The sequence below is a fragment of the Amblyraja radiata genome, chromosome 32 (genome assembly GCF_010909765.2).
Source record: "Amblyraja radiata isolate CabotCenter1 chromosome 32, sAmbRad1.1.pri, whole genome shotgun sequence".
Taxonomy (NCBI): domain Eukaryota; kingdom Metazoa; phylum Chordata; class Chondrichthyes; order Rajiformes; family Rajidae; genus Amblyraja; species Amblyraja radiata.
In genome coordinates, this window is record NC_045987.1 from 5255261 (window position 1) to 5269085 (window position 13825).

Consider the following 13825-nt stretch of genomic DNA (forward strand, 5'->3'; position numbering starts at 1 on the left):
TTTTAACCCAATCATTAGTGGTTTGGCAATCTTTGTTATCAAATCCCTTGTAAGAAACTTTGTAGAATGCAAATGGATCTTAAGGGAGCACAGATCCACTGCCAAGCCCTAAAAACGTTTTTTGTGACATTCAAAAACTTCATGTTTACTCTCCTAACATCTGGAAAAATGACTTTTTGTAGCATTTCTGCTGGAATTACAAACATGCACATTGCCCTTAAGGTTTCTTCTCAATGCTTTTCAGAGTAAGCTAAAAAGGGTGAAGTTCGAACTATAATTCTCATTTTACACGCAACAATGGAGGTGAGGTGAAGTGGGCGTCCTGGTTGGGTTCATTGAGAATGCCTAATTCTCTCAGCGAGAAGGTCATGGTTTGGAGTCCCAGAACATAGGGTTGAACATAAGTTGCCGCCGTACATTGCCAGAGACCAATGTTCGATCCTGACTACGGGTGCTGCCTGTATGGAGTTTGTACATTCCCTCAGTGACCATGTGGATCATGGCTGATCTATCTCTCCCTCCTAGCCTGCCTTCTCCCCATAACCCCTGACACCCGCACTAATCAAGAATCTATCCATCTACGCCTTAAAAATATCCATTGACTTGGCCTCCACAGCCTTCTGTGGCAAGGAACTCCACAGATTCACCACCCACTGACTAAAGAAATTCCTCCTCATCTCCTTCCTGAAGGAATGTGTGCGTGAACCAAGGTACAGTGAAAAGCATTTGTTGTGTGCTAACCAGCCAACGGAAAGACTGGAGCCTGGTGGAGTAGGTTCTTTCTGTCACTGCTCGTGTTTTCGCCACATGCTCTGGCTTGCTTGCACATCACTAAGGTCCCAGGTTAATTAGCCACTGTAGCTTGCCCCTCGTGCCTGTCGTCATGTTGGTGGGAGAATCAGAAAAGAGTTTGATGGGACTGAGAGAGAATGTATGTTACAGAGAATACATAGAAACATAGAAAACATAGAAAATAGGTGCAGGAGTAGGCCATTCGGCCCATCGAGCCTGCACCGCCATTCAATATGATCATGGCTGATCATCCAACTCAGTATCCTGTACCTGCCTTATCCAACTCAGTATCCTGTACCTGCCTTATCCAACTCAGTATCCTGTACCTGCCTTATCCAACTCAGTATCCTGTACCTGCCTTATACATGGAGGAATGGGGTCTATGGATTGCTTTGAGTGCCAGTATTTCAATTCAGTACAGTGTTCGTTTATTGTCACGTGTACCGAGGTACAGTGGGAAGCTTTTGTTGTGTGTGCGCTAACCAGTCAGCGGAAAGACTATACATGATTACAATCGAGCCATCCACAGTGTACAGATACATGACAAGGAAATGTTTAAGAAAGAACTGCAGATGCTGGAAAAATCGAAGGTAGACAAAAATGCTGGAGAAACTCAGCGGGTGAGGCAGCATCTATGGAGCGAAGGAATAGGTGACGTTTCGGGTCGAGACCCAGAAGGGTCTCGACCCGAAACGTCACCTATTCCTTCGCTTCATAGATGCTTCCGGGTCTCGACCTGAAACGTCACCTATTCCTTCGCTCCATAGATGCTGCCTCACCCGCTGAGTTTCTCCAGCATTTTTGTCTACCATGATAAGGGAATAACCTTTAGTTCAAGGTAAAGACAGTAAAGTCCGATCAAAGATAATCTGAGGGTCCCCAATGATGTAGATTGTAGTTCAGGACTGCTCTCTAGTTGTGGGAGGATAGTCACATTGCCTGATAACAACTGTCCCTGAATTTGGATTGCTGTATTGTTCTATGTTTTATAAAGAGGGCAGAAGTGCAGACCTTTACGATTGGAAATGGCATGGAAAGGACAAAAGTTATTTTGGGTGGCACAGTGGCACAGTGGCACAGTGGCAGAGTTGCTGCCTCACAGCACCAGAGACCCGGGATCAAGTCTGTGTGGAGTTTGCACGTTCTGCCTGTGACAGCATGTGTTTTCTACCGGTTCCTCCCACATTTGACAGATGTGCAGGTTTATAGATTAATTGGCTTTGGTAAAAATTGTGAATTGTATGTGGGATAGTGCTAGTGTGCGGGTGATTGGCGGGACTCGGTGGGCGGCAGGGCCTGTTTCCATGTTGTGTCTCTAAACTAACCTAAACTAAGAATTAGATAATGAATTAGATGGGATTAGTGGCTCTGAGTGTGGCTTGCAAGTCAGAAGTCAATGGAAACGGCAAACAGCCTAATAACAAGACTATGGTAAGTCATGTTAATGGTAAAAGCTTCAAAGCAGCATTTGCAGGGCTTATTATGTAATATTAAGAATATTAACCTTGTTTTACATTTGAAAGAGATGAACAACTTAAATCCGGTACGGGTGGCACGGTGGCGCAGCGGTAGATTTGATGCCTTACAGTGCCAGAGACCCGGGTTCGATCCAGGCTACAGGTGCTGTCTATACGGAGTCTGTACGTTCTCCATGTGAACCCTGTGAGTTTTCCCGGGTGCTCCGGTTTCTTCCCACACTCCAAACTCATACAGGTTTGTAGGTTAATTTAGCTTTGATCAAAAGTTGTAAATTGTCCCTAGTGTGTGTAGGATAGTGCTGGTGGGCTAATGTGCAAGATGGTGCCGGGGATCGCTGGTCCGAGCGGACCCGTTGGGCCGAAGGGCCTGTGTCCTCGCTGTATCTCTAAACTAAACTAAAATCAAAATGCCTGCGTTGCTAAACTAGGTAAGGCTTAACCAACTGAATAGATGCAGTTGCAAATAAGCAGTTTGGAATGATATTTTGGGAAGCTAATTACAATATAAAATCGGTGCTTTTAAATTAATAGTTTTCTCTGGATTTACTCCATTCCCTTAAAAATGTGAAAAGAACATTCGAAAAAACTTGAAGCGAGATTCTGAGGTCTTTGCATTTTATTGTCTACACTGGCTGATTAATACGAACTGTAGAGGAAGCGTAAAAAGCAGACAGATCCTGTATGCCTGGATGGAAGTTCAGAACCTTTGATATTGTCAAATGTTGTGTGGAGACCCTCGACTTTTCCGCTCCAGTTGACTTCAACAGTTTTATCACCCGCCGTTATAAATTTCTCTTTGCTGCCTGGAGCTCGGGATATTTTCTAACACAGCTCATAAATAGTCATGTGGCCGCGACCATAAATCTTCCGCGGAAGATTAAAATAACGTGTTCAAAGTTTGATAAATAAAACAAAAAAATAACATTGAATTCCATCAGACGTTACATGGCCACGGTTTTTTCATTGACAGGCATCTGACCCGAAACGTCACCCATTCCTTCTCCCCAGAAATGCTGCCAGTCCCGCTGAGTTATTCCAGCTCTCTGTGTCTATCTGACATGACTGTTGATTCCTTTATCTCTTGCTGTGATACTATACTCGAATCACTCAGAATGTGACAAACCTATTTACCCACTCGATTAAAATTTTTCTTTTAATGGGCTTCAATTTGGGAATTGGTAAACCGGCAGTAATTAATCTATTGGCTCTGGTTATACCTCCAGAATATGAGCACTTAAATTTGGGTGCTGTTTAATCCAGAGAGGTTTCGAGGGAGAACTTCACTCTGAGATGCTTGCTGCCTTTTGAAGGAGATTTTACTTTAGACTTTAGAGATACAGTGCAGAACAGGCCCTTCGGCCCATCAAGTCCACGCCGACCAGCGATCCCCCCGTACACGAGCACTATTCTACACACTGGGGCCAATTTACAATTTTACCGAAGCCAATTAACCTACACACGTATTTGGAGATCCTGGAGAAAAGCCTCGCAGGTCACGGGGAGAACGTGCAAACTCTGTACAGACAGCATCCGCAGTCGGGATCGAACTCGAGTCCCTGACTGTGTAAGGCAGCAACTCTACCGCTACCAATGTTAAACCTGGGCCCGCTTTGCCAGTTTTAGCTGAATTCCCCAAATACCTCGTTCAGCAGCATTACTCACTATGTTTTAGATAGCTCGCATTTCCATCGCTTTGTTGCATCTCACCATGTACTGTGTTGAATAAGGGTTAACAAGGTGTGACAATTAAAAGAAGGGTAAGGTGCAAGAGGTTTAGAGGGGACCTAAGAAGAAACGTTGTCACCCCCAATTTGGTGGATGGAACTCCCACAGCATTTACATGGTAACTGGATGACTAGCTGAATCACCTAGTTCTGGAGGACTATGGGCCAAGCTAAATATGATTAGTTAGGATAGGTACTTGATGGTCGGTATGGACATGATGGGCTGAAGGGCCAGTTTCTGTGCTATATAATTCTATGTCCAAAAGAAGCAAAATACCACCCTATCCTACCCTTCTTCAGAACATTAATAAAGAAATTAGTTGATCAGAGGATGCGAATTCAGGAGAAGCATAATGGCTTAAGGAGCATGCTCTAGAAGTAGACCATCTCTGGTGAAAAGGAATAGGTGACGTTTCATGTCAGAATCCTTCTTCAGACTGAAAGATAGAGGTGGAGGGTGGTGGGACCAGTTTTCCAGTCCCCCCCCCCCCCCCCACCTCCGTCTATCAGTCTGAAGAAGGGTTCCGATCTGAAATATCACCTATTCCTTTTCTCCATAGATGCTTCCTGACCCACCGAGTTACTCCAGCATTTTGTGTCTATCTTCGGTATCAACCAGCATCTGCAATTCTTTCTCTAGAAGTAAACTGGAAAAGAGTGTGACAAGCAGCTAACTAGCCTCAGAGAAGGAAGAGATGGGCGCAAGGCTCGAGATTATTCCTTCAGACCCTGTATCCTTCACCTAACGTTTAGTTGATGTTTTACTAAAAAAAATGAAGTTGTATCAGTGGAGTCTTTCTTGGTGTGATTGTTTTTTTAACCATTGATGAAGAATTGAACAAGGGTTGACTTGGAAAGTTGGGGGTGGATTTGAAATAACTAATGGGGCAGTTTCCATGGAGAAGCTTAGAGGCCAGGGCAAGGTAAGTGAACCTTTTTAATATTTTGATATCAGAGTTACACGGCATGGTGGTGCAGCAGTAGAGTTGCTGCCTTACAGCGCCAAAGACCCGGGTTAAATCCTGGCGATGGGTGCTTGTCCATACGGAGTTTGTAATTTCTCCCTGTGACCGTGTGGGTGCTCCAGTTTCCCCTCAAACACCAAAGACATGCAGGTTTGTAGGTTAATTGGCTTTCTGTAAAATGCTAAATTGTCCCGGGTGTGTACGGGGCGATCGCTGGTCAGCGCGGACTCGGTTTCCTTGCTGTACCTCTGAACTAAACTAAACTAAATTCAATGTCATTGCTCAAGTTGCTTGGTCATGGAGTAAATGCCACGTTATGATGTCCGGCTGAACAGCAGGAACATGATGAAGCGTGTTGGAAGGCACTTAAGTTGTTAGTAAGTTAGTAGTAAGACTTAAGCTGGATCAGCAGTCGTCATTAACTTCATTCGGGCAGTTGTCGATCTATCTTGCCTTGCCATTGATACTAAATTTGTTAATGATGTTAATCTGCAAGTAATCTACAGGCATTTAAAGAAACTTGTCCACTGGGAGAAAAATGATACTTGGAATTCAAGAATAGGAATGTTGAAGATGGTATAAATGATAGTAAAGTTTAAGAGGCAATTTAGACAGACATAAACAAGAATGAATGTACATGTGCAGGCGGGTGTTCAGTTTAAATTGTCATCAACAGGGCAGCACAGCGGTAGAGTGGCTGCTTTACAGCGCCAGAGACTCAGGTTCGATCCTGACCATGGGTGCTGTCGGTACGGAGTTTGTACGTTCTCCCTGTGACATGTGTGGGCTTTTCCCCGGGTTCTCTGGTTTCCTCCCACATTCCAAAGTTGTGCAAGTTAATTGGTTTTGGTAAAATATTGTTAATTGTCCCAAAGTGTGTACGATTCTAACTGGCAAGGAGGATGAGATACATGCTGGCTGGAGATTAGCATTTGTTTGGAGTTCTGTATATTATCAGCTTGTTACTCTCAGATATGAAAGAAAGCAAAGAAAAACTTAAATAATTAAGGATATGATCTATAATTCCAAGTAGCTGAAGTTGTATCGTATAAGTGATAGGAGCAGAATTAGGCCATTCAGCCCATCTAGTCTACTCCGCCATTCAATCATGGCTGATCTATCTCTCCCTCTTAACCCCATTCTCCTGCCTTCTCCCCATAATCCCCCCGACACTGGTACTACTCAAGAATCTATCTCTGTCTTAAAAACATCTACCGACTTGGCCTCCACAGCCGTCTATGTCAACGAATTCCACAGATTCACCACTTATCATGTATCTATACACTGTAAATGGCTCGAATGTAATCATGTATTGTCTTTCTGCTGACTGGATAGCACGCAACAAAAGCTTTTCCCTGTACCTCGGTACACGTGACAATAAACTAAACTAAACTGAACGTAATATCTAAATATATATTCCCTTTGCATCTGGAGTATTGTGTTCTGTTTTGATTCCTAATACAGAAGTGTAAGGGAGGAAGACTGCAAAAAATCTATGAGGCCGCTCGCAAGAAAAGAAGAGATGATAGGCACAAAAAGCTGGAGTAACACAGCGGGACAGGCAGCATCTCTGGAGAGAAGGAATGGGTGACGTTCCGGGTCGAGACCCTTCATCAGACTGGACCAGTCCAAAGAAGGGTCTCAACCCAAAACGTCATCCATTCCTTCTCTCCAGAGACGCTGCATGTCCCGCTGTGTTACTCCAGCAATTTGTGTCTATCATCAGTTTAAACCAGCATCTGCAGTTCCTTCCTACAGAAAAGATGTTGTCTACCCTCCCACTGGCTTCTCACTCCTGTGAACAAGAGGACGAAACATGTTTAATCTTCAATAGGAAATGTAAATGCAAAAGCATTCTTCTCGTGAACAGCTAGTGGAGGACTTCAGGAACGGATTTGTAAATGTTAAGTGATAGGAAACAGGAGTCCATTATATTTTTTGTACGGGAAGGTAGCACCACGAAACATTTCTGAGAGAACAGTAAACTCAACCTTTCAAAGATATCGTGCTCTAAGAAAATGTACGCAGGTTCACTATTGCAAGCACAACTTTTTTCAAGGGAGCGACCGGGTGGAACGATAATCTTCTGGTAAGAATATTCGCTTGCTTCCACTGTGATAAAACTCCTTTTTGTGTCCATACTCTATTCCCTGGTATAGCTCTGGGCTGCAATACAGTGCATGTAATACATTCAGCTTAGCGAGCTGTGTAAACATGTGTTGGGAGCAACACTGATCCACAGGGCCACAGCTGTGTTCCACTCCTGTAATTCAAGGGGCGTTTAGAAACAGCCTGTCAGAGCCAACACTCGGAGAGACATAAGGGAGGCTTTCAGGGGAAGTCAGTAGGACAGTGTTTACTCATGAAAAATGTTTAAAGCAAGCACATTTGTCGTTTTTTTTTGTTGAAGATCCACAATCCACGCCAGTTGATTTTGGACATTCAGAACACCCAGAGGTCCCGGGTTCGATCCCGACTACAGGTGCTGTCTGTACGGAGTTTGTGCGTTCTCCCAGTGACCTGCGTGGGTTCTCTCCGATTTCACTCCAGTTTCCTCCCACACTCCAAATACGTGCAGGTTTGTAGGTTAATTGGCTTGGTATTTAAGTGCGTGTAGGGTGGTGTCAGTGTGCGGGGATTGCTGTTGGTGCAGACTCGGTGGGCCGAAGGGTCTGTTCCCGCGCAGTATCTCTAAACTAAACTAAGCTAGAAAAATTAACACCAATTAATTGCCAGGTTTTTGAAAAGCAGAAACAATTTTTTTACTCGGCTTTTCACCCTGCCAAAGCAATTGATTGCAATCCTGGAGCAGTTAAAATTGGCCCAGTTGCATGAACAATTTGAGATTCCATTTTTTTTTTACAGTGCCCCGAAATTGCATCTCATTACAGAGCTTATCACTTCATGCCACAACAAATAGTCTTATATCTGCAGCAAGGTAATAGTTGTCACCCACTAACACTGTCCCTTTTCAAGATGTGCATTCTAGCATCTGAAATGGATCAGATCAAAGGATCAGATATGACTGTGTGGGAAGGAACTGCAGGTGCAGTTTCTCAGAAGGACAGGCAGCATCTCTGGAGGGAAGGAATGGGTGACGTTTTGGGTCAAGAACCTTCTTCAGACTGGTTAGGGATAAGGGAAACAAGAGATATGGATGGTGATGTAGAGAGACAAAGATCAATGAATACACTGGACTTTCTCACTAGCTTATGCCTTGTTAAGGTGCATAAGCAAGTGAGACCACATTGCAACATCTTGCTTACAACAGCAATATGTTGCAGGTTCTGGAATTTGGAAGTGGGGTGGAAGATTGCAACCTTCATGTGGTCCGCCCTGTTTCGACGAATGCAATCAACCTGGCGTTCACAATCAAATAAGATCAAATAGAACAAGTTGTCCTACGACTTTAGGCTGTGTACTCCATACGCAAGAAGAAGAAGAAGAAGAAGAATTTGGAAGTAGTTTGGAAACTGAAAATAGTCAGAGGTCAAGGCAGCATCTGAGAAGAAGGAAGCAGATTTGTCATATATATGAGATGGCTTGGCTTTGGTCCACTGCCAGACGTTACTATTGGCCATATATTTTAATCTGCTTCACTCTCATCCTCATCATCAAATGGAGAAACTATTTTGTGCGGTTTGATAGTAAGTTCATTTTAGTGCCTTGAGCACAAACGTTTCTTCTCCATTATTGGACGCATTGGACCAAAGTTCTAATGCAAACATTGGCAGTAAAGCTTTTGTGGAAAACATTATCATATTATAGCGCTGTTGCATTTCGGAGTGTAAAGGGCCTGTCCCACTTGGCAATTTTTTCGGCGACTGCCGGCATCATTGACGTATCAGGTCACCAAAAAATTTGCGGCGTGACGCGGCGTGATGACATATCGACGCGCGGTGTTTTTTCAAAATTCGCAACATTTTTTTGTTGCCGCTGGGTTTTGAAATGTTCAAAATCTTTTGGCGACATTGATAAGAACGCCGGCAGTCTCCGAAAAAATCGGCAAGTGGGACAGGCCCTTAAATGCTCTAGATTCTGATTCTGGTTCTGGATATGAAAGCCTCATTCCATCTCTACGTCAGATCATGCCTTTGCTCAATCCGTTAAGTTGACATCATTCGTGTCTAGGATCCCCCGAGGGGGGATCTTATAGAAACTGACAAAATTCTTAAGGGGTTGGACAGGCTAGATGCAGGAAGATTGTTCCCAATGTTGGGGAAGTCCAGAACAAGGGGTCACAGTTTAAGGATAAGGGGGAAATCATTTAGGACCGAGATGAGAAAAACATTTTTCACACAGAGAGTGGTGAATCTCTGGAATTCTCTGCCACAGAAGGTAGTTGAGGCCAGTTCATTGGCTATATTTAAGAGGAGAGTTAGATGTGGCCCTTGTGGCTAAAGGGATCAGGGGGTATGGAGAGAAGGCAGGTACAGGATACTGAGTTGGATGATCAACCATGATCATATTGAATGGCGGTGCAGGCTCGAAGGGCCGAATGGCCTACTCCTGCACCTATTTTCTATGTTTCTATGTTGATCTTCCTTATTTTATTATTTTGTTCAATAAAGGGTTAATTTCCTTGAAACCCCTTCTATAAGCAATAGACACTTCCACAATTGATTTTCCGCACATTTCACTTTCTTTAATACTGCACTCTGTATGGATATTGCCGACCTTATTGCTGAGCGTCAGCTTGACTTGTTGAAGCCATTCTTAGCTCTAACAGAACAAGCTGCTTTGCTGTAAGCCTCGTTGCAGATTGACATTCTACTGCAAATACTCTGGGGAACTGGCATTAATACATCGATGGTGGGCATCACTTCCAGATGAGGTACTTGTGTGAAGCCTGGCTTGTCAAATTATGGCGACGAGAACAGTCCCACTCCCCTTGATGAGGTAAAGCATGAAATTCTCCAGGCCTTTTGGGCAGCTGATGCCAGCAAAACGTATTTTATTCCCCGGTATCGGCAAGATCCCGTTCTGCACGATTCCAGAGCAAGAACGTGCACTTTTGTTAATGAATTTGATGGCTTCTGTGCTATGATGAAGACACTGTAATTAAAATCATGCAAAAGTCTTGACTTTTTATCCACCTCTCCTGTTGTACAGACAGTGGGTTGGGGTCAGATGTACATTTGGTAGTTTTATGTTCCATTCATTGCGCTCCGAGCTTTGCCCATTCGGTCCATCAACTCCAAGTGCAGTCCAACCAATGTTTTGTTCAACGGCAGCATGGCGCCCCAACGCTTCTACTCATTGCCTCAGCCTCTGAAGGCAAGCACTTAACGTCACCACTTTGGGACAGAAATGTTTGCCACCAAACCATTTAATTCCTCCATGAATCTGACTTTATACACGAGGTGATGCCAATGTTGTTGCAATCACAGAGAGTTCTTTGCATTGGCCACGTGCTTTCCCCATCTCTCCTCGCTGAGGAACAGGTCTGATGGCCACGTCATTGCCTTCCAGTTTCCTCCCTACCACCAAACCTGGTGCCACATCTCAAGTTCAGTGTTACTGTGCTACCTAGAAGCCAGCCGCACTGCATTCAGATAATGGGGAACAGCAGACAACATACAACCCGGCGGTCTGAATATTGATTTCTCTAAATTCAAGTAACCCTTGCTTTCCACTCTCTCCGCCCCACCCCCAACCTAGATCTCCTGCTAGTTTCACTGCCCTCCTGATAAATATTATTTGTACACCTTGTTGTCACCTTCCCTTCAGCCAACAATGAACCATTGAATATTTCCTTTGATCTGTCCTTTTCACACCTTCCATGCTGTGTGTAACCTTCCATATCTCTGGACGCCCTCTTCCCTGACTCTCAGTCTGAAGAAGGGTCTCGACCCGAAACGTCACCAATCCCTTCTCTCCAGAGATGCTGCCTGCCCCGCGCGTGCTGAGTTGCACCTGCTTTTTGTGGCTATGTCGTTGACAAAACAGAATGTTTTCTTTACCAGAGTTGATGTTTTATTATTAATGTTTAATGTTTTATGTGTCATCCGTAACTGTCACTGTTTGTCATGTTGTCACTTGCATGCGGAGCACCAAGGCAAATTCCTTGTATGTGAATACTTGGCCAATAAACTTATTCATTCATTCATTCATTCATTTCATTCAGAGTCGGCCCTCCTTCCAAGAATCTGCTCATCTCTATTTATTGAGCTGCACCTGATCATACGCTGCACACTTTCCCGTGTGGGAATTCTGCAAGATCTGTCGGATTGGGAATGACGAGACCGGCATTTTTGTGGAATAACTGCAAAGTTCCAATTTTCAAGATGTGAATGTGGGTGGGGGAAGGCCCTTGAGTGTAGGAGGGTGGGGAGAGAGAGAGAGAGAGAGAGAGAGAAAGAGGGAGAGAACCAAAACCAGAGCAGAACAAATTATGATGCTTCTATACTACATACAGTATCTACAAAACTTTAATGGCCCACTTATCTCAAGGGAGCTACATAAAATATTATAGAAGTTGGCTTGTATTTCTCTCCAAGTTCCTATAGATCCTTGTCATTGCTCAAAGGTTGCTTTGAAACACACATACTTGCCCTGGTGAGGCACCCATCAGTTTCTTACCTGTATCAATAACATTTTAAGGAGGACATTTGATCAAGCTGTGGAATATAGCCACTGGCCAGTCATTAATATCTTTAGTTTGGTTTTAGTTTAGTTTAGGGACACAGCATGGAACAGGCTCTTTGGCCCACTGAGACCTCGCCGACCAGCGATCACCCGATCACACTAGGTCTATGCTATCTCACCTACACATGGGCAGCACGGTGGCGCAGCGGTAGAGTGGCTGCCTTACAGCGATTACAGCGCCAGAGACCCAGGTTCGATCCTGACTGCAGTATGCTTGTCTGTACAGAGTTTGTACATTACTCCCTGTGACCAGGCGGGTTCTCTCCGGGCGCTCCGGTCTCCTCCCACACTCCAAAGACGTACAGGTTTGTAGGTTAATTGGCTTGGTATAATTGTGAGAAAAAAAAAAGCTGTCCCTAGTGTAGGATGGACTTAGTGAGCGGGGATCGCTGGTCGGTGCGGACTCGGTGGGCTGAGGGGCCTGTTTCCGCGCCGTATCTTTAACCTAAATAAAAAAGGAAACCATCTTTGGTCTCCACAGATAACACAGGGCACAACGCGCAAGAACACATGCTGTTCAAACATGGGCGAAGATATATTTTAATGAGGCAATTTTAAAGGATCCTAACCTTTTTAGTGAGGACTGTAGAAGCACAGCAATCCCCGCCGTCATAACTGCAGTAGGCTCGGTTGTTAATTCCATCGCAATAGTTGTCCCTCATGAAAGCCTGCTATGCAATAAACACAATAGGAATTAGAATCCGTAGAGATTGCAAACAAACTTGCTCCTGCCTTTCAGAGTTTCCCGCCTATGAAAGTGTGGGGTGACTTGGAAAGGCATTTGATCCCGGGTCACCATACTGAGATGGACATTTGGACACCCCCCCCCCCACCCCCATCCCCTCCACCCCCGTAACACATGGAACTGAAAGCAAATATATTGTGCAGTGGCGGCTCAGTTAAAATGTGAGAAGGAACCGCAGATGCTGGTTTACACGGAAGAAAAGACACAAAATGCTGGAGTAATTCTGCGGGTCAGGCAGCATCTCTGGAGAGAAGGTATAGGTGACGTTTCGGGTTGAGACCCTTCTTCGGACCACAAAGGTCACCTATTACTTTTCGCCAGAGAAGCTGCCTGACCCACTGAGTCACTTCAGCTTTTTGTGTGTATCTTCAGAGGCTCAGTCGATGGAGGTAGGTTATTGTCTTGTAAAGGGATTAACTGGGTGCAAATTTAAGGCACTCGTTTGGGTGTAACCCTGTGGTTCAGGTAGCTGTTAATTGTTTCAGTATTGACAGTATTCCCCGTCCAATCTCCATTTTTAATAAATCTGCATTAGTCTGAAGAAGGGTTCTGAGCCGAAATATCACCTATTTTTATTTGAAGGTAGACAAAATTGCTGGAGAAACTCAGCGGGTGCGGCAGCATCTATGGAGTGAAGGAAATAGGCAACGTTTCGGGCCGAAACCCTTTGGGTTTCGGCCCGAAACGTTGCCTATTTCCTTTGCTCCATAGATGCTGCCTCACCCGCTGAGTTTCGCCAGCATTTTGTGTCTCTGTCGACATCTTTGTCTGTACAAGAGCTTATGCCCGTATGTAGTTCACATTTCACAAGCTAGATTTTTTTTAATTCAAAGATAAAAACATCTGATAAATTGTTAGATGTTAATTCATTAACAAGTACCATATTATATATTTTATTTGTTGCATTTAACTGCAGAGTCTAAATATCAAGTTGAGGTTCAAAGAAATGTTAACAACAAAATTGGTGCGCACATTGTCACTGATGGACTCAGCCAACTGATGGCTTCAATGAGGAACATTTCTAAGCTTTGCCGTGCCTCCAACTCTGCACATTACAATGGAAGAAATTGGGCTGCACGGTGGCGCAGCGGTAGAGTTGCTGCCTCACAGCGCCAGAGACCCGGGTTCGATCCTGACCTTTGGGTGCTGTCTGTACGGAGTTTGTACGATCTCCCCGTGACTGTGTGCGTGTTCTCCGGGTGTTCCGGTTTCACGCCACACTGCCGAAGTGTCCCGATTGAATCCTGAGGGAGTTCCGGGACCGCTGGGCTCCGCAGGGTGTTGAATGTATCCTCAATAAGGATTGTATCATAGTTGTATAGTAGTTTATTACATGTTTGTATTGTATTATGGTGGTGGGTTCTGGCTTGTTTTATTGTAGTGTAATATTATTTTTTAATAATTGAATACATTTATTAAAAAAAAAAAAAAAAAAAAAAAAAAAAAAAAAAAAGTTTTAAAAAGCTGGTTACG

At 44.2% G+C, this 13825-nt stretch overlaps 1 protein-coding gene across 2 annotated transcripts in view; it reads right to left on the reverse strand.

Moving 5' to 3' along the window:
* The window catches only part of pappa (pappalysin 1), a 248804-nt gene that overhangs the window by 42018 nt on the left and 192961 nt on the right, over positions 1-13825 (reverse strand). Inside the window, exon 21 of one of the 2 annotated variants that reach the window (XM_033049105.1) lies at positions 12177-12275. In XM_033049105.1, coding sequence (XP_032904996.1) covers positions 12177-12275 — 99 coding nt within the window. Of the gene's footprint in view, positions 1-12176; positions 12279-13825 lie in introns of both variants that reach the window. The other variant, XM_033049104.1, reaches the window with a different exon arrangement.